Source organism: Ammospiza caudacuta, chromosome 6, assembly GCF_027887145.1.
Source record: "Ammospiza caudacuta isolate bAmmCau1 chromosome 6, bAmmCau1.pri, whole genome shotgun sequence".
In the NCBI taxonomy this organism is placed as follows: Eukaryota; Metazoa; Chordata; class Aves; order Passeriformes; family Passerellidae; genus Ammospiza; species Ammospiza caudacuta.
In genome coordinates this window covers 9,113,485-9,134,049 of record NC_080598.1, presented here as the reverse complement: position 1 = coordinate 9,134,049, position 20,565 = coordinate 9,113,485, and the positions used below count along the sequence as shown (strand labels likewise).

The following is a 20,565-nucleotide window of genomic DNA, read 5'->3' as shown; positions in this document are numbered from 1 at the left end:
TGATATATTATGACAAGTGTCATATTGAATATTTTGCTATCCATGCTATTTTACACAGTTCCTATTAATGACTTCTTGTTTTATAGGTGAAACACATTTCTGAAGATCCACCTTGTAAATGCCCTACTAAGTTCTGTGTGGAGCGTCTTTCACAGGGAAGATACAGAGTTGGAGAGAAGATCCTTTTTATAAGGGTAAAGATTTTATTTTCACTTCTTTATTTTTAATTTGCTTTGACTTTACTGCTACCTTCCACTTTGAAAATTACATCACTGATTAACAGGAAAGAATATTTTCTGGTTAACCAGCACTGGCTCATTTTTATGACACTGTTGTAGAATAAATAACCTACAGGGTGTTAACTGGCCCAAGGGATTATTAATGTGATAAATATCCTTCTGACTTTAGGTCATTGAATTTGCTCTCTCTTTAATCAGTTGCAGCCAAATGAAAAGTCTTCAGAAATAGACCTGGTGACTTCTCAGTTTGGCTTGAAAGAATATCCACTGCCTTAAAACAGCCTTTCTCCCAGTCTGTTTTGACTGATACTGTTTAACAGTCCAGGAAACAGATCAAAGGCTTCATGATCATTGAATTGCCTGACTAAGATACATTGCTGAAGCAGCACGAGCAAACCATTAAAATCCATAGATGTCATTTGATTAACAGGTATTTCCAAACCCAGGGCTGTATTTTAGACTTTGTATGCAGATTATTAACTCTCACAGCACAAAGTTAATCAGTATCAATATTTGCCAGCATTATTATATGGCTGAATTTAGCACATCTATACTTTCAAAGATTAATTCTTCTGATCCACTTAATCTTCTCTATATATGTCTATGGTAATAATAATTGAAAATATGCTAATCTTGTTATTCTGTAGTTGTATGTTAATCTGATTCCTACTACACTTCTTCCCATCTTCCTCTCCACATGCACTATTCTTGAGTCATGACAAAATGATAGGTCTTGCTCTCCAATAACTGTTATCCCTGTTGTGCTAAAGGCACATAACTGTGACCTGATAAAACTGAGCACTTGTAAACAGAAGAAGTCAGAGGGATCCCTTCTTATCTGCAGAAGTCAAGTTCCTGGTTCAACAAAATACCAGAGCTATTATTCAGGCAGAAACTTCTGCTTAACATAGCTTACAATGAAGTCAGTGAAGCCAGATAAGGGTTTGGGTTTTCTCAGGAGTGTGAAGTTGGGAACATGTAAAGTATTGTGCTGAATAAGTACTGAGAACTCCTGATTAATTCAGTAATAGGTCATAAAGAAGAAGAAATAATGGATTTATTAAATCTCAGATAGTTTGAGATTCAACATGCCAGTATAAAGGATTAATAGCTTTTCTGTTTTTTAGCCAGTAAGAGACTTTTTTTAATTCTGCAGTATATTTAGGTAATAGCTTTATTACTATTTTCATACCACATTGAAGAAGGTAATGATTGTTAACCAAAGACCTAAGTATCTGGCATAGTTTAACATTTACATTTTCTTCCTTTTGGTTTTCATTTTAAAAACATTATCAAAGTATTTTTAATATTTTTGTTTTGAGAAACTTGAGTTCTGCCAGAATGGTGAGTGTCAAATTCCCTTTTGCTGGCTTCTTTATTATGCAGTCTAGTCCAAGCCAGATTTCATTCCAAGTTTGCAAACAAAAATCCCTTTTCATATCACACTGCTGCATTCCAAGTTGAATTGTGCAAAAAAATAACAGTAATATAGATTAGGTATTAAACAGCAGTGTTAAAGATCATTCCTACAAAACTTACATCAATGGAAACTTGCCATGCATTTCAGTGGGAACAAGTTCATTTTCCTAGGTTTTAAAAGGCAGTTGTCTTTTGGTTCTGGTTGGTTTGGTTCATTTTGGAACACTTCACTGGATCACAGTAAGTTTTTACTCTTCACTCTACATGTTCTTGAGCACATAACTAGATGTGTTAGCCTTTTTTTGAATCCTTTGGGCAGTTGTGAAAAAGCACATTCAGGGTGTGGAGCTGATTTTTAATTTTGATGGTATTTGGCATCCTCCCTATTTGATGCCATGAGGTAGCTCCTCCTGGGCTGTATGTTCTTTACACAGCATGACACAAATAAATAAACCAAATAAAAGCCATTTGTTTCCAGCCCAATGGGCTCTAGTTGGATTGAGGTCAACACTTTCATTGTTTTAAGATGGCTTAGTACATCCACTGCTGCATTAGCCTATTAGCTTTATCCAGTAACCTCTATAGAATTTAAAACCTCTGTCATTTCAGTAATGCCATGTGATAGGGGTTAACTTGTATTAATTGATGGCCAAGATTAATTTTTCAGAAATTATTTAATAACATCTGTAATTTTTTTTTTCTAATTCTGCAAGTCCTGTTACGAAAAAAAACAAAACCAGCATTCAAACCAGAAGAGAAAGTATCCCAAGTTGTTCTTTTTATTAATTCATATCTATATATCACATAAGTGAACAAGGAATAGCAAAGCAAAATAAACGTGGCAGAGCATAGATTTCATGCAAAAAACTCACAGAAACAATGTACATGTGTCAATTTAAAGTAATTCTGAGGAAAGGAAATCCTTTGGAATATGTAGCAAAAAATGGTCCCATTAAAATTAGAGTATTTTTTTTCTTTTAACATGGGAAAATATTTAAATTCCTAATAGAAGTTTTAAATCCATTAATTAAGGGAAATTACAAAACTTCATAAAAACATGAAGATACTTAAATCTCCTGATAAAATTGCAGTTTTTTATGCATGAAGTATTTCCATAATGCATAAACTGAATGCGATTAAAATAATGCTGTGATGGCTTAGATGTTAAAAATTTATTTTCAATAAAAATTTACCTGCTTGTAGATTCTTTTTCCTTCCTTCCAAGTAGGAACAATTCTAAGTTCCACTTCCACACAAAATATGAAAGACATGTTTTAAATTAATGGATTATATTTAATAAGTTGAAATAAATTACCAGCTTAAAATGCAACCAGTTTCAATGTTAAATTGAAAATTTTTAATTTTCAATTTAAAATTGAACCATTGGTTTAGAGTTAGCAGGATCTCTGTATGTGTGCAAAATACAATTAATCATTTGCTTTTCCACTCTCCTACCATCCTACCATTCTGCCTTAATCTTTCAGAATGGAACTGAATGAATAAACCTGTTTTTAAAAATAAGGAATAACAAGTCATGAAAACTTCTACAAATATTTGGTTTATAAATTGGGAAAGAGAGTCACAGACTTGAAGTGCTTGCTTCTTGCAGAAGGCAGCAAAGTAGAGATTTTTGTAGTCAGAAATGTCAGTCACACCTTTACAAAAGGGACTTCTTATACAGGTTCAGTGACAAGAAATCTGGTTTCAGTGCTCTCATGCTGCATTGGATATGCATTAGTATGAAAATTCCCACAAGCTGACCAGCTCCTCTCAGAAAGATCTATATTTTGGTCCATACCTCTGTGACATTCAGATTGTTGGGAAATTGTCTCTAGTGCAGCTGGAGTCCCACTAGATGATGTAATGGCTCCTGGTTTTAAAGCTTCTGATTTTTCCTGTGACATTTAGATGTTCTTTATCTTGCAGACCAGTTGATAAGAATGTGATTGCTCTTAAATATTTGACCTTGTATCCTTAATAATTAATATCATGTAACATTGTTTTGCTGTAGTAATAATAAAATGTTTATTTAATACTTTCTTCTTCTAAATCCCAGGAAAGGGGAGGTGTTATTTACCTGCTACAGCATCTATGTAGAAACTTTATTTTCAGATTCACTAATATATGTATAATATATATGTTTTTGTGTATATATATATGTGTGTATATATATATATATATATATATATATATATATATATCAGTCAGTCTAGTATGCACTATTGCCTCTTCCTGGTGAGAAAAATGTATTTTTGTATAAATATAGAAGTGCATTTTACTCAAAACCATCCAGGTAGGGATGATGTATCATATACCATAGAGGAACTGGAAAGAAGAAGAAATAGAAAGCAGATTGATTATACAGATCTCAAGACTCAGATGCTTTGCTCTGCCTTTCCAGTTCAAATGCATCAGTTGTACTCATAGCTTTTGTGTTTCTGTCTTTTGTTTTTCCTTCAGCATAATTCTCCTAGCTTTTTTGTCTTCCTTATTCCAAAGATTTTCACAGTTGTTCTGCCTTTCCCAGGCCTATTCATTTCCAACCTGTGAAAGAGTTTATGTTTTTAGTAGTGAAAATCCTTTCCTGAGCTTTATCCATAAGAAATAACTTTCCAGGGTGTTTAAAATGTCACAATCATGGGCACAATTACCCTAACTCCAAAGGAGATACAGTGGGATGCCTGGGGTCTTGTGAGTGAATTCTGGAAACACCTCTTGCGCCTCAGGACAGCAACAATCATTGGTCTCTGGGCTTCTCATCTCAGTCTTCTTTGTGTTTGTAGCCAGCTGCAGTAATTCCCAACTGGAGACTGCAAGAGAGCTGGGGAAAGGCATGTCTGAAGTGCAGCCCCAGTGCATGCCCAGATACAAGGTGGTTTTGGGGGCCTTTCAGCTGGACACTTCTTCACTCTGTGCCAATTCCTCTCCAACAGCTTTACAGTCACAGAAAAGATGACATTTCAGTCTCACTTGTGCTACTGAAGGTGGAATTCTTCTCAGCCTTCTCACGTTTCATTTATTGTTAACAAAAAGAAAAAAAAAAGTCCTTAAAGGGCCAGTAAAATTTACTCCACAAGACTCAGAAGCTCTTGAACAAACAGTGATCCTGGAGTGTCAGTGGGGTGGCTGCCATTGAGTGCTGCCTGTAGAACTGTCAGGAAATCCATTTTGTTCTGTAGTCTATCATTAATCTATTGAGATTAGGCAGACCTCTGCCCTGCCCCTGCTTAAGTTGCAGCTTGCTTGTTCTTTTAGTTACCCTTTCTCTCCTGCCTCTCCCTTTATTCTTTATTTTTTCCCCTTCCTGCCTGCAGCTTTTCTTGTTTAGGCCTGGATGCCTCCATGGAGCCAGAAGCCCATGGACTTTTCACTTTGTACCTGATGGTGCTGGTTTTGCACTCAATAAAAAGCAGCTACAGTCCACTATCTGGTCCTTTGGAGAACTGACATCTTTAGTTAAATAGTTGACTGATTCTCACTGAGAGTTATCCAAACCCATAAAGTATGAGAAATTAAATACTTCTTGGTTTTTTTGCTCCTCTTGATTTAATTTTCTACCTTTTTCCACTGACATGGTGCATTTTTGCAGCCATTCGTGTTAATTTAGTGTCTAGAACTTTGAAAGGGTTCATCAGAAACTTCTTTACAAAAAACTCTTTGTAAATCAAATTATTAGGTCCTAATTTAATGGTAGACTGTTGAAATTCCTCCTTTTTACTTTCCCCCAATGAAGTTCTTGTTAGACTTGGTGGAATTTTTTCATAGAATATATCTTTGATGCAATATTCAGATTCAGTGGAACTGACAGGCTGTGCAATAGCTCTGCAGTTTTCCTCACCAGTTTAGATTGGTTTGCCTCAGTGATCTCCTTCTGTGGATGATCAAATACTGTGTCTTCTTTAATTCCAAGTGTCTCCCTCTATGCGTTATTGCACAGTGAAAACTCCATTTGGAGATAAGAAACATTTTCAGCAAATCATATTGTGCTTTTTTAGGGTGTGATGCATCTTCAAGAAGAGTAACATTCTAGTTCTTGAAATTACTCATACACCTGTGGTCATTTTCTGCCATAGTATTTATAATTTAGGCTTTTAGAACTGAAGTTATAACAATATTACATTACCTAAAATTAGTAGAAAGAGAATTCTTCTCAGGAGGAGGCTAGGACAGAGTATTCTGAAGCTTTGTGTCTAGAAGTATCACCCTAAAATTAATCTGATTTCCTTAGCTTTTGTAAATAATACTGAAATGATGTTAAGTAATTTTTATATTTGCATTAAGGTTTTATCATCCATGGAATCATAGAATGGTTTGGTTTGGAAGGGACCCTTAGAGGTCATCCAGTCCAACAGGGTTATCTTCAACTAGACCAGGTTGCTCACCCATCCAGCCTGGCCTTGGATGTTTCCAGGGATGGGACATTATTGTATTTGGGTTGCCCTCAGATGAAGGCAGAAGTGATGAATCTGACTCCATGTCCTCGGAAGGCTAATTTATTATTTTATAATAAAAAAAAAAATATATACTATATTATATTAAAGAATACTATACTAAACTATACTAAAGAGTACAGAAAGGATACTTACAGAAGGCTAAAAAGATAATAATGAAAGCTTGTGACTCTTTCCAGGGTCCTGACAAAGCTTGGCCCATATTGGCCAAAGAGTGAAAACAACTCACAGCAGAATCCAATGAAACAATCACCTGTGGGTAAACAATCTCCAAACACATTCCACATGAGCAAAACACAGGAGAAGCAAATGACATAATTATTGTTTTCCTTCTTCTCTGAGGCTTCTCAGCTTCCCAGGAGAAAAATTTTCAGAAAATATGAATGTGACGGTACATCCACAATCTCTCTGGGAAACCTGTGCCATGACCTCACCACCCTTGTTGTAAAACACTTCTTCCTTATATCTAATCTAAATCAACTCTCCCATCAGTTTAAAACCATTACCCCTTGCCCTGTCTTGTCACATAAGGAGTTTTTATGTCACAGCAGAAGGAAAATTGCTGCTTCCTCTGCTGTGGTTACTGCCTTTGACAGTCTTGCTTTTCTCAGCCTTTAACATAACACCATGTTAGTTTAACATGAACTTTAGTGTATTTGAGAGTAATTATTTATTCATGTGGGGAGATGTTTATAACATCTCTGTGGCAAATGCATAACCATGATAACTTTCTGTCTCATTTTAAGTAAGTTTTAATAATCTCAAAGATTTTTTAAATATGAGGGAAATGGGTTCCTGCTTCTGTGTCAAAGTTTTTTATATGTTAGACTACCTGTAAAGGAACTGATTTCTACCTCATCTGCAACCCCCCATCTTAAATCCTTCCATTTCCTGAATTTTTAATTTTTATTTTTCCTTTTGAATGAAGATATCAAGGAATATTTGATCTCTCCACGCTGAATTTCGATCTGGAGTCCAGACACAATTTTGGCTCTTTCCAAGAGAATAACGATGGATCTGGGCTGTGCAGGAGGTTCTGGTGTGGCAGGGAGATCCAAAGACAGGTGTAGCCAGGGCCTTTGGGCTTGGCAACCAACTGATGGCTTCCTGGCCTGTTCTGCTGGTGTGATTTTACATGGAGCATATCAACAGGCCACTTACAGGTAGCCCAGCTAAGTCACAAAATGACTTTCTATTAGAATTTATTTCTTTTTAACTGGCACAGATATTTATTTAACCTTTTGATAACATTCAGCATGTTGCTTTCCCTAGAAGATGTTTGAGCTCGACTAAACTGGTATTGCTTTAGGATCCAACATACCTCCTGCTTTCCATCAAAGGAACACATAAAAAATTGTTGAAGCAGTTATTGCTTTTATAGCTCAGGTTTTGCTTCCCATATCAGACCTGAGAAACCTGTTACCATTAGCTAGCCTATTATAAACTCAGTTAAACTAATATAGCTCACTTGTTTTCAGACACTGTAGTTGAAGAGAATACTTAAATATTGTTTTGAACAATAAATTGAATTCTTTATATGATAAGGTTTAAAAATTCCTAACCTAAAATGTTTCTCAGTCAAAATGTATGTATTTTAAGTGTATTTTAGATATTTTTAATTTTTCTTTTAAAATGTATTTCTCCTGCATCTAAGGTGTAGAACTATAGTAGTATTCAGAACTCAGTGTAGAACTTTCAAACCCAGCTCATGTAAATCAAGTAAAATGGTAGGCTGCAAAAAACTCAGTTTTTCAGATATTTCAGTAGTGCTCATGCAAATTTCTTTTATGTAACAACTTCCTCATGATTTACTGACAGGCAAGAAGGAGAAGGAAAATTTAGCATTTCATAAGGGTACAAAGAACTGTGTTTCTGTTTCATTCTCTCCTCTCCACCCCAGTTTCTCCAAGTATTGGCAAGCCAAAGAATGATATCATGGCGATTTCATGCTGAAAGTGTACATTGTTCTCATCTCTCTCCTTCTCTTTAGTCTTTGCTACAGTGGTGGGATTTTTTTTTCTGTTTTGTTTTTAAATTTAATATAGTGTTTGCAAAAGATACTATAGAAACTCCTACTTAACAATTTGTAGCAATTCTGGACATAAGTCAGATTTTGAAGGAGGCCATGAAAACCTGGTCTGCCTGTATTGATAATTGTGTATAATTTTGTCACAGATTGAGGCATAATGTAGCTAACTTACTAAGGGTTACAGTAATTTTACACTAATTTTTAGAACACATTTCCAACTTGGGAAAAGTAATAGCAAAGGGGATGGGGGTTTGTTCAGGTTTTTTTATCAGCTATTATCATTTTAGTATTCAGTCTTGACCTAGCCCTGAGTCCCTTGCAAACAGCACCAAAAAAAAATCAAATCTCTGAGAAGTAAAGCTGCTTCTCAGTGCTTCAGGAAATTCCATCAGTACAAAAATGTGTTGAGGACAAGTAAGCAAACAGTGCTTTTGGAGTATCCCAGTATATATGGAATAGTGGGGCAGAGGCTTTTTGTTAAATGTGCAAGGCATCCCCATCCCTTGTTTCAGAACAGCAATGTGTCTGTGACACACTGACCAGGCTGCTGATGGTGCTTCTCTATCTCTGTCTGCTCTCCTCTGTTCTTTCCATTTAGTCCCAAAACTGGCCTGAGGTTTGAGCCAGAGGAGATGCCTTACAGCTCAAAGCTTTATGCTGTGTACCATGGTGTCATGAAATCTTTGCTGTAGGAAATATGGAGATCAGGTGTTTGATTCAGGTCTGGCACTGTGTATAAATGTATATCTAAAAGGGTCAGCAGTGAGGAGTTCTTGAAGCCAAGACTCTGGCTGTATTTGACTTCAAGCCATCAAGTAATTTTTTGCAGATTCTAGTGAATATGAATATATTGACATTTAATACTTCAGGAATTTTTATGTAATATTCCCTTTTTGTTAATACTGAAGTAAAGAGTCCAATCCAAAAACTAAGTATCTTGATGAAGAAAGATTATATTGATATGAAAATAGACATAATTACATTTTACTCTGTGATCTTCACATTCATGTTTCTTTAACTGTTCAAAATTCATAATAACTGCTTAGGAGACACTTTGAGAGGAAAGTAACATGGAAAGAATTTCTCAGCACTGGTGCTTAGCATTAGCAAAGCTTGTCTAAGGGAAAGATCTCTGGAGTTTTATCTCTGTTCAGAGCTACTGCTTGGGGCTATCCATGATGCAAATAGAGCTAAAAGTTAACAATTAGTTAACTAACAATTAGTTTTTACTTTCAAGATTAACATAATAACAAAAACTTTAAAAAGCAAAGTAATTTTAGAACAAAAGCTAATACTAACTTAATCGATTCTCCAGTCTGAAGAAAGTTTGTTTTACATCACACATTCATTTTGCTTTATTCATATTATAGAAGTGGAAAAATGTTATGAAGATCTATTATGATCTACCAACTTAACACATATGTTTGCATTTAGGAACTCTTGTGTGCTTTATACCCCGTCTTACCTGTGCACAGGGTACTTCATGTATTTTATGAGTGTGTTTATGTGTGAACACAGTTATTCATGGGTGCATACAAGTGCACATGTGCCACACTACTATCTGTGAAACCATAGTCCTTTGACTAAAAATTAAAAATTTAGGTGATGTCAACTCAAAATACATCAAGGAGGATTGATATGTTAACTGGGTAAATTTTTAGACATCCAGGTGAATTAAAAGTGAGAACTGTTACCCTTTAAGTATGGCAAATGCAAGAAGAAAATGTTGATTTAACCGTCTCTGTTTTGGCCCTGAGTTTGAAATATTCATGTCTGCTAATTTTGAATCTAGTCAAACTGTTTTGCAGAAGAAATGCACTATAATAAAAAGTATCTATTAAACTGCATATAGGGAGAGACACTGTGAAGACATCAGTGCACAAAGATTCTGTAGAAATTACTTTCCTCAGTGCCAGCTGGGAAACTGGTTCCTCAATAAAAATTGAATAAAGCTTTAAAGATTTAACAGACCTGTAGACAGACAAGTGAAATTTTTAGAAACTGCAACAGTTGATCCTAGTCAGGTCTGTGTTTAGAATATGAAGTAGATATAATTTTGGACACACAGGGGTTCTTAAATGTTCAGATGGAGCATGGAGCCTCTTCTGTGATAACCTGAAAATAGGAGGAGAGGTAAGGTTAAAAAAAATCTTGCCTTCTCATGGATTAGGATATGGCCAGGGCACACCATCCAGGTGTGGAACACAGGAAGCACTGTCTGCTGCACAGTTCAGGTGTAGCAGCAATGAACAACAGACAGTATTTGAGAAGGCATTTCGCTCAAGAATGTTTCCATTGCTTTTCCAGGCTTTACCAAAGCATCACCTGACCACCTTATCAAAGGAAAATATATTATTCTGGCAGTAATGAAAAAGTACATCTCTGAAAGAAGTTAAAACTAAGGATGAAGTATTGAAGGATGCAAGGATACTTGCATACTTCATGTGTACACACTGGATTTGTCTAAACACAGCTCTTCTTTTGGTTACATTTTTTAAAATGAGTTTTACATAATTCTTGCTATTGCAATCATGATTTAAAAGCATACATGCAATAGAAGCACTGCTTCTGTTCCTATTATGTGTGCTCACTGCCTTCCTGCCCTGAAATGCAGGACTAAATGTTATAAAATTTATTCATGCTTCTGAGTAAGTGAAAAGTGGTTTGTGTTCTCTGAGATGAGAGTCGACATAGAGCCCAGCTATCCACAAATGAGCTCTGAGGAAAACACCTTTGCCAGGAATCCGTTCTAAATCAGAAACAAGTTTGCATATTAAAAGGGAAAGGACGGACACTCTGGGCTACTCTGTTAGAGTAATCAGTGTCTTTTTGGCAGCTAGCACCTTCTCCCTTTCCAAGATCTCTGCCAGAACCTAGAACGATGTTTCTTCTGGTATTTGCAGAAAGATATAAAACTGATGAGTGCAAAGAGATCCAGCCTGCTAGAATATATACAGCAGGGAATTTCCATGGGACTGAATTGAAGTGCTGTCAGGTTACAGCTAGCAGCTATCAAAACTAAACTGAATTACTAATACTAACTTGAAATAATTCATTCCTGTGTCAAGAGAGTTACCAGAGTCCTAAAATTATTAAATAGCCCACAGAAAAATAGCCCAATATGAAAAATCTGTGCATTTTTTTAAGCCTGATTGCTTCTCCTTTTAACCTCATCAATTTTTTATCTTTAAAATTTCATGCCAAGGAAGTGTGTTTTTTTGGTAACATTTACTGCACTTCAAATGGATTTCAGGGCTTGGCACCTGGTCAGCCACTCACAAGTGTCATGAAAGTACAGTAAACTCCTGGAAAGCATTCCAAAGATAAACTTGGAATTCCACAGAACAAAATGATATTATTACCATGATTTTTCCTGGATCTGTCTCATGGAAAAGTGAGGATTATGAACAAAGTTAGTATCAGATGTGCTGTCAAAGTAGGGCTGTGGAGAACAAGAAAATCAGTATTTTGTCTTTTATTGCCCAAATTTACCAAACTGGTGAATTCTGGCAGTTTCATGTCCATGTAAAATATCTTGTCTTGGGTCAAAGCACTTAAAAATTCAGCATTAACACACCAAACTAGATGAGACTGATTTCAGCTGAAATTTATTTTGTGCTAAGCTGTTTAGAATAAAAGCCTGAATTAAAAAAAAGCCTGAATCACTTCACCATCTGAAGAAGTGATTTATATGTGCACAGTTTACGACAATAGGAAGATTAATGTGGCTGAGAAATAAAATACTTCTAATTTGTATGTTTAGTTATATTCAGTATTAATGGAGTAATAGTGTAAGGATATACATGTAGATGTGGCAAGGAGATTCAAAAAATGGGTGTAATGACTGTGGGGAAGTAGTGATGTGTATGAAATGAAATAGTTAACTTCCATACCTGAGAGTCATACATTTTTAAAGCTGAAATGCCAATCCTTAATTTCTCTATGGCAATACAATTGCAGAGCAAACCCATTTTAAGTTCAAATGTGTTAGAAATGTGCTTCAAGATGATGGCAAGTGCTAATCTGGGCCCAGAAAGAGAAGAAAGAGGTGTAGCAAGAAAAGGTGGTGTCAGTGAAACAGCCTGCAGCCACGTTGTCATATGTTAACTTCTGCTCATGCTCTCCTCATAAATGCACTGATTCACCTCTGACTTGCATTGGGATGGCTGTTTCTAGAAGCTGGGAGAGTGACAGGTGTGGATTTGCTGCTTTCACACTGCAGCAAGAGTAAATTTTGTCCACTTGGTATGCTAGTTTAAACTTTCCAGCCATTTTCACTCTTCTCCTGTTGATGTACTTGGTACGTAATTCCCAGTATTACTTACACTCTGGTCAATTTGGCCCAAAGACTTCCATGCTGGTCAAGTCACTTGAGATCTGGTAGAGTTGAAATATGTAAAATACCACAGATGGCATTGGACTAGATGTGACTTTCTAGCCAAATATTTATGTGTATTTGGATCCATAGTCAAAACCAATGACTGCACTCTTGGGTAAATAGTTTGCAATCTGCAAAATCTTAATTTTATTTAAAGTTTTTCATTCCATTCAGATGATTTTCACTTTTTAAAAGCACATTAGTGTAGCTTTGGTTCATTTCTGACAATGCTGGTTTCATGGATTTGCAGTGACATAATTTCATTCCAACTTTGTAACATCATGCCCCACAGACTCACACTGACATCATTTTGAAAACTTTGAGAGAATGCTTTGTACTATTTAAAGAAAATTAAGCCTAAGGATAAACATTATTGAAATTATGCCACCCCTGTTCTCCCCTCATAACCCAGTGTCAATTAGAAGGTGTTTAATGAAACCCATGGAGTTAAATAAATTTATTACAGGCCTGTTCATTTAAAAGAATAACTTCTAGTCTAAATTCAAGCAAGATCTAATGAAACAATCTGCCTCTAGATACTTTCCAAATGTAATTTTCTTGCTTTTGCATGTAGCTCTGTTGATTTAAAAACCAGGGCATGGAGGTAGGAGACAGTTTCCAGATTTCAGTGTAACTGTTTTCATCATTTTGGTGTTGCCTTTAACTGTTCATATATAAGGCTGGAAAACATACCTTGAGACTTTGTTCTTTGCCTGTTATATTTTATCTAAAAGCACATGGACTAGAGTTTCCAGCATAACTAGGAATCATAAAACAGAAGGAATCTGAGGCACTCTGTAGGCAGCCAACCAGAATCATGGGTTATCTGGGCTTTGCATAGGTTTTCTGAAGTATCTTACAGAGTCCTGACACTTCTTATGAATATAATTGGTATTGGGTGAAGGAACATTATCTGAATATTGCCAGGTAATTGAATATTTTCACTGATATTTTTCTCTGAAAAATCTTCCCATGAAAGCTTCTCCTCTTCCAGTAATGGGTCAATGGAAGCAGTGACACTGCAGGGCAGAGTTGGCTGGCAGTGTCCTCACTTCCTGGGACCTTGGGTTTCTCAGATATTTCCTTCAATTTACATGAAACTATAAAGATTTCTCCTGTTTATAATGTGTCCTCTATGTAAAGGCAAATTGAGCTGGAAATTTGCCATAATGAGAACATAGTGTTGTTAAAAGATATAGGGGGTTTTTTTTGTTGTTTTTTTGTTTGGTTGATTGGTTTGGGTTTTTGGGGGTTTTTTTGTAAATTGACATTAGAGTGAGGCCAAAGGACAATGTTAGCAGAGACTTGCTGGTGCTCAGGACTATGATGAGGAGATAATGGGAAAAAGAGTGAAATATAATATACAAGTGATGCATTTTTCGAAGATAACTGCTCTAAAAGTAAAAAAATAATTGTTAATTACTGTCTGTTCACAAGACATACAACAAATAACGGAGCAAATACAGACTTACACACTTTATTACCTTTAATCTTAAATGTTGGTCAGCTCATGTTTTTAACCTTACCACGGTCCACCTACAGGCTTATGAAAGTACAGGGTTACAAATCTAGGAGAGCATTTTTCAAAAGAAGAAAAGGACATCAAGTTGAATGAAGCTGTAGAAGTGTAATTGTATAAATATGAGGCAGGGGGGAAGTATTTTTCTTTTCTGAAGTCTTCTGCCCCTTTTTTGTTCTTCCATCCATGTACTCTTCCTTCTTTAAAAGTATACATGATACAATCCAGGATAAAGAAAGAGTGGCATTGGTCCAGCATCCAGAGTTCCTCACTGCTTGTTACAAGTGGAAGGGTGGTAGGTGCAGCTCATCGAGGGCAGGAGGTGGAGAAGCAACTGGAGGCCAAGCCTTCACACCGTGCTCCAGAACTTTCTGGAAGAGAGTCAGGCTAGAAAATCTCTTCCAGTATATTGGGAATTAATTTACATTTCTTTAGAACTAGACTGTAACCTAGGTTTTCGGGCAAATTAACCAAATTGATTTTAGGAATGTGAGTTAGCAGCTACTACTGCTCCACAACAAATGTCCATATGCAGTGTTTCACCTTAATGTAAATGTTCAGCAGTAGCTCCTACTGGACTGCCACTAAAATTGTACTGCAGCTCTTTGAGGAATATTCTGGCCTCAGAATACAGCTAGGAGATTGGAAGAACAGCAGCTCCCTGGTTTCTCCTTGCCATTCTGGGGTGCTGGATTGCTGTGGGGCACTTGTAAACGTAAGGTTTGCACTCCTCTCTGTTCCAATGCTCATTCCTTTGTGCTTCCATTCCCTAGGAGGTTTTCATTTTCTCTCACATGTAATCCAGACTTCAGTGGAGCTTGTGGGTTAGGTTATGGAAAGTACAGGAAATAAACATCCTGTAGAGGAAAGATGGAGGACAAGTAGGTGGCTTAAATGACTGAAGTATAACCCATGCTTGAAAACAATAGATGGATCTCATTTTATTTATTTAATTGGTGATACTATTAAAAAAGATTCTTGTAAGCAATATCCTCAATATAGCCACATTTTAATGAGTCTTTTTGTAGAGGATAGTATAAATAATAGTTTCCTTCTAAAGGACCATATTGTTAAATATATTTAAGATGATTAGACAATAGAATGTAATTTTGAATTAGTCAGAAATAAAGGCTGGATGAATTTATTTGCATCTCTATTCTAGGATTGCTAAGCAACCAAGGACAAATGGCTTTATGTGTGGCTAGTATATTGTATTGATTTAAAAAGCTTTTTTAAAGGACATTCATTCTTTGGCACAGGGATAAATTGATTGTAAGCCTGATTATAGCTTCTCTTGGATAATTTCTGGATTTTAGTACATGATCTCCGCAGGCCAGTGTAGTCATAGGAATGAAACTTCCGCAGTTTTACATATCTCACTTTAATTAAACTTCATAACTGCCATCATCGCCATGCATCATGTTGGTGGCATTCTTTCTTGTTTGTTTCTTTATTTTTATGTGTTTATTTTAATAAGTTGCAGTCACAGTAAGGCAGGGGTTAGTGCATATTGAAGTTGTGCACTATAGGTTCTTCATCCTCAGGAACATACAGACAGCTCAATAATTTTGACCACAGACCAATTTCATCTGCAAGCATTCAGTGAGGAGTTATGTTATGCATATGTTAAATCTTAAAAACTCCTAATTTCAACTATATCTACCCTCTGACTGATTTCATCTCAGTCAGCAGAAATTGTACTTTTTAATGTTGATATTTTACCCACACATATTCACAGTTCCTACCTTTGACTAGCCAGCAAGCCTTTACACAGATGCACTGGAACAAGTAAATCCTGTTATGCCAAGCCTAGAGACTTGAAGTATAGAATTACAATATATTTACTTGCTGAAGGACGTGTGAAAAATATGTCTGTAGAGCTTATAATTAAACCTACATCTCATAAATTTGAGGAAATGAAATAGTATTCTAGCTGTTACATATTATTTTCTCTTATGGGTTGGATCAGACACTTCAGCACTTGCCACTCCTGAAAAGTGATACCATGAAGGAGTAAAAAGCCTGAATAGCAAAGGCATTATTGAACTTTTCATGGAAAAATATGCAGGTAGTTTCTGCTTCTGAAAGTGTAAAAACAATTCTGAGAATGTCCAGAAAAATTCAGATCTTCCTGGTATTCTTTTTGTTGGGACCCTCACTTTAAAACTACTGTATTTCCGTTTGCTTACTTGATGGTGCCAGACCAAATGAGGCAGCTGCTAATCCTGAATAAATTCAGAGAAGGCAGAAAACCATCTAAAATTCAAAGTATTTGTCACCCTGACGAGTAGTGCAGAAGACCTCTACAGTCTGATATATTTTTTAGTTCTTCCCAAAGATAAATCTGCAGGCATAAAATACATGGCATTCAGTTCCTTGTTAAGGTATCCAGAAATGTTTCAATTTTATTCATTTTTATTGCATGAGGAAATGAAAAAGTGCTGCCTATCCTTTTTGAGATCTTAATTTCACTGGAGTATACTTTTTTTTCCTATTTCTCATGCTTTCAATTGATAGTGATGTTTGCCTGCCTCCTTGTGATTTTCCTTATTACTGCAGTCCTGACTTGACATCTTCAATGGTTTTGGCTTTGTGGGGGTTTTTTGATTTTTTTTATTGGTTGGTTGGTTTAGTTAGGGGTTGGGTTTTTTGATAGGCTATACTCAGCTACTGAATTGAATTGTGATGGTACTAGACATGCTATTTGTTTGTTGGTTTGATTGATTGATGGATTGTTTGTTTGTTTGTTTTAGGCTTCACATGTTAAACTGAAACGCTTTGGTCAATTTGAGGATGTCTCTCAACTAAACTTAATTTTGAATATACCTTAAAAATAATTTTAAAGTTTATGTGTCATGATTTTAACCACTAAAGGACTGGCAGCATCTTTATTTCAACAGGGGGCAAAAGTCAGTGATGTGGGGAAAATGGCCAACAATCACTTTTGTGACAAATATTACAAAGATCACGACTACAGGGAAGGAATTGTTGGGTTTACTGTACTGGTATCCCAGAGGATGGGGATGCATAATAAAAGAAACAAGTAAGCATTTTAACTCCAGCTTCTGCATTAATCTTGCATACACTTGAAAGTAGCTGTTTGAAGCAATTTGGAAGGTAAAAAAAAAATAAAAAAAAATATCCAGACAGGGAAACACACAGATTGCTGCAGTTGGGTGTATGTGGTAACTGAAATCAGTCTGTACTGGACCTAAAACATCTGTCACCACATGGAGACATTGCTTCCAGAGGCAGGCAGTGGGAATAAATCTGTAGAGGAAGATGTGCAGGTTTTTGTTTAGTTGCAGGAGGTACTTTCTTTTATTTGGCTGTTTTGAGGCAGAAAATTCGAAGAGGCAGAATGAGTCTTGATAGAATAGCTGGAGAACAGATGGCACTTCAGGATTCATAAGAACATTTTCATGTATTCTGCAATCCTGTAACACGAGCATGTTCACATGCAGCCCACTCACATTGGCATGATGAAACCCTAGATCAGCTGAATTCTGTGGCAAAATCTGAACAGATGATCAGTCTGCATGGATACACTCTGTAAGTGACTCAACATCCTTAAAGGAGTGTAACTTAGGAGAATCTTGATAGTCTGGGTAAAATTAATTCCTTTTTGTATTCAGTGGTGTTTCTGCTTTACATTTGTGCACAATTTATAGATGGAACTCATGTTTTTACTTCTTGTTAAGTTCTGCCTCTAACTTATTCTGAATAGTACCTCACTGCTCTAATACGTTATTTTAGAGGTATTTCTTGGGGGGTAAAAACTTAGTTGACTTTAGAAAGTGAGAGAGAATTGCCTCAAGCTATTTAGGTTTCTTTAAGAGAAACTTTTCAGGGCCCCAAATGCTAATAGAAAGATTAATCATTGCAATTAAGAAAATTAGTTGTTTGTTTGGGTTTTTATTCAAAGGTAAGAGTAAAGTCTTTTTCTTGTTTTTAAGAAATCTCTCATAAATTTATTTTAGCAGCCTCATGCTAATGTTTTTTAATTTTTTTTCTTAAATACAGTCTTCCCCTACCTCTATTATTTGATTTTAGTACATATGGTTTTCCATAACTCCATCCAGACATACCATTTGCAAGTTGACACTTTCACTTGCTCTCATAAACTCTGTCTGATTTCTTTTTATGTATTTCATCTGTTTGCCATATCATCTCTTCTGCTGAGTGTTGCATAAAATATTTCTTATGAGTCAGTGTTGCAGCTAAGAGCAACTAGATTTCTGCTCAATATCACACATTTCAGTTGATAGGGACGAGGTCCTCCTTGTGGCTGGCCCAGACAAATGTGTCCTGAGAGTGAGAAACAAAAAAGTGTCACCTTAATTGCCCTCAGAGCTCAATGCGCCAGATGTCACCCAAAGTGCTTGGAAATGCACAGTCCCTTTACTTGCAAATGCCATTCTGAACATGAATCCCATAGAAATAATTTTCCTTGACATGATTAATCTTTGTCCAAGGCATAAATGCCTTCACTTGTAAGAAATACACTTGTTTTTAATGAACAGGAATTGTGATTACTTCTGCCTCTGTGTTATTTCTTGAACACAGTGCTCACCTATGCTGGATGCTGTTTTCAAACAGTAAAGCAAGATCTAGTGTTAGACATTAAACACAGGCTGTTTCCAAATTCTATAAAATAGTTTCAGACAGAAGCCAAATGTAAGGTTTGAGGGAAAACGAAATCAAGAATAAGAATTTCAAATGTCCAAACTGTCATATTATTTTTATCAGTACAAAAATGTATTTCAATTTCAGTTAGTTAGGCAGGAAGACTTGGAATAATTATTTCAATGAGCCTGCTATTGTCTGGAAGCAGAAATAAGCAGCTTCATTAAGTGCAATATCTTTGCTACCGTCAGTCCCAATGTCTTCCCTTTGTAGAAATGTTTAACACAATGTTAGTTCCAGAGGTCAATAGCTATCTGTGCCATACAAGGTTCATTTTCTAGCTTGGGACCAAGGACAGCTGTTACAAGTTCCAGGCCCAAGAGCATGGGAAGAGAGAAAAGAAGAAGGATGGGACTTCATAACCTAAAGCTATAATTGGACAATTATCTCCAATATGCAAATGGAGCAGAACTTATAAAAGTGACAGACCTTGTGACTTGTCGTGCATTTTGTGACCATTCTGGTTCCTTTTGGGTGTAACCCTGACTGGGCTCTTGTGCTGCCCCAGGTGGATCCATTAAGGCCTTTTTAAATCCCTACTTTACACTTTAACTCTGTCTAGCCTCTGTTCTATGTCAGCCTTCTCAAGAAAGAGTTTTTGGCCCAGATATGGAGTACAACACCAGTATGAATCAGCCCAGGACACCTTGGCTCCCCAGTACTATTGTCTGTAACATTCCAGTGGGTACTTCTAGGCCACCTGTGTGTTATCATTTTGCTCATCCCCACATCTTGTTTTCTGCTTCCTTATTCTGTCACCAGCCTGCTGTTGATGTACTTCTCACAACCCACAACTGGCTGATCTTCAGTGATACTCTGTTAGATTTATCAGAGTGCTGTTTTCAGCAATTGCTGTGGTGCTGTCCTAGAATTATGTTCTGCTGATACATCAAATGGAAGATTTTTCTGGTGCATTGTTCCTGATACCCTGCAAACATGCCGTTTACCTGCTCTCTGCTATAAATGGGGGCTTGTGAAACTACTTATTTCTCTTAGATCACACAGGGCTTTAATAATTTAGCATTCTATTCATTTTTATACACGCTGTGTCTTCATGATCAAGTATGTGTTTCCTTGCTTCTTTCAGACCTTTATAAACCCAGATGTAAGTAAGCCATCACCTTTTCCACATCTGTACCTCTTCTAGGGGAACTCTCTAGGAACAATTTACAAACTTTTTCCCCGTGGTATTGGGTTTCTGACCTGATTACAGGCTAGTTTCCTGAGCTGTGACTAAATATAAGTCAATTTTTGTTTTCATTTCATATTGCTGTGGGGCTTGGTGGAGATCTGCTTTCTGCACAAACCAAAAGAGTGGAGCAGGATTTAGCTCTGTGTAATGGTGAAAGGCACAGGGTTGAGATACTTGGGAGCCCTGTTCCCAGATTTTAAACCGTTTCACAGGTTCCACTTGCCTTCCTGCTAGGAGTAATTTGCAATCGTGTATGAATTATAAGTTGCTTAAGCAGTGTTTTAACATAATATAGGTCATACCAAGAAGGTATAGTAATATATGAAGTGTTTGTTTTTGAGCTCCAGCAGTGATTTCACTGGAATTACTAGCCACTAACTTTTCTGCCTGTCTTCAGCACAGATGTTTTCACGTTTTCTATTCCCAGTTGTGTTACCAGTGCTGCGCCGAAAACATGGCATCTTATAGTAGCATTATATATATATATATATATATTCCATAAGCACTGTAAAAAACAAGATTTTTGACTGATAAGGTAGTTTAACAACTTGGGAAATTATTGCAAAAATAAATTGGAAGTCATGAGGTAGAAATCTCAAAGGAGGTCCTAATCTCTAAGGCACTAACAAATGTAATGTAAAAGGCCTGAAAA

The 20,565-nt window shown here is 36.3% G+C and overlaps 1 protein-coding gene across 2 annotated transcripts in view; it reads left to right on the top strand.

Annotated features, from left to right (window-relative positions):
• The window catches only part of GAS2 (growth arrest specific 2), a 75,085-nt gene that overhangs the window by 50,119 nt on the left and 4,401 nt on the right, over positions 1-20,565 (top strand). Inside the window, exons 7-8 of one of the 2 annotated variants that reach the window (XM_058807432.1) lie at positions 87-194; positions 7,038-7,180. In XM_058807432.1, the coding sequence (XP_058663415.1) occupies positions 87-194; positions 7,038-7,055 (126 nt within the window). In that variant the 3' untranslated portion in view covers positions 7,056-7,180. Of the gene's footprint in view, positions 1-86; positions 195-7,037; positions 7,181-20,565 lie in introns of those variants that run through there. The other variant, XM_058807431.1, reaches the window with a different exon arrangement.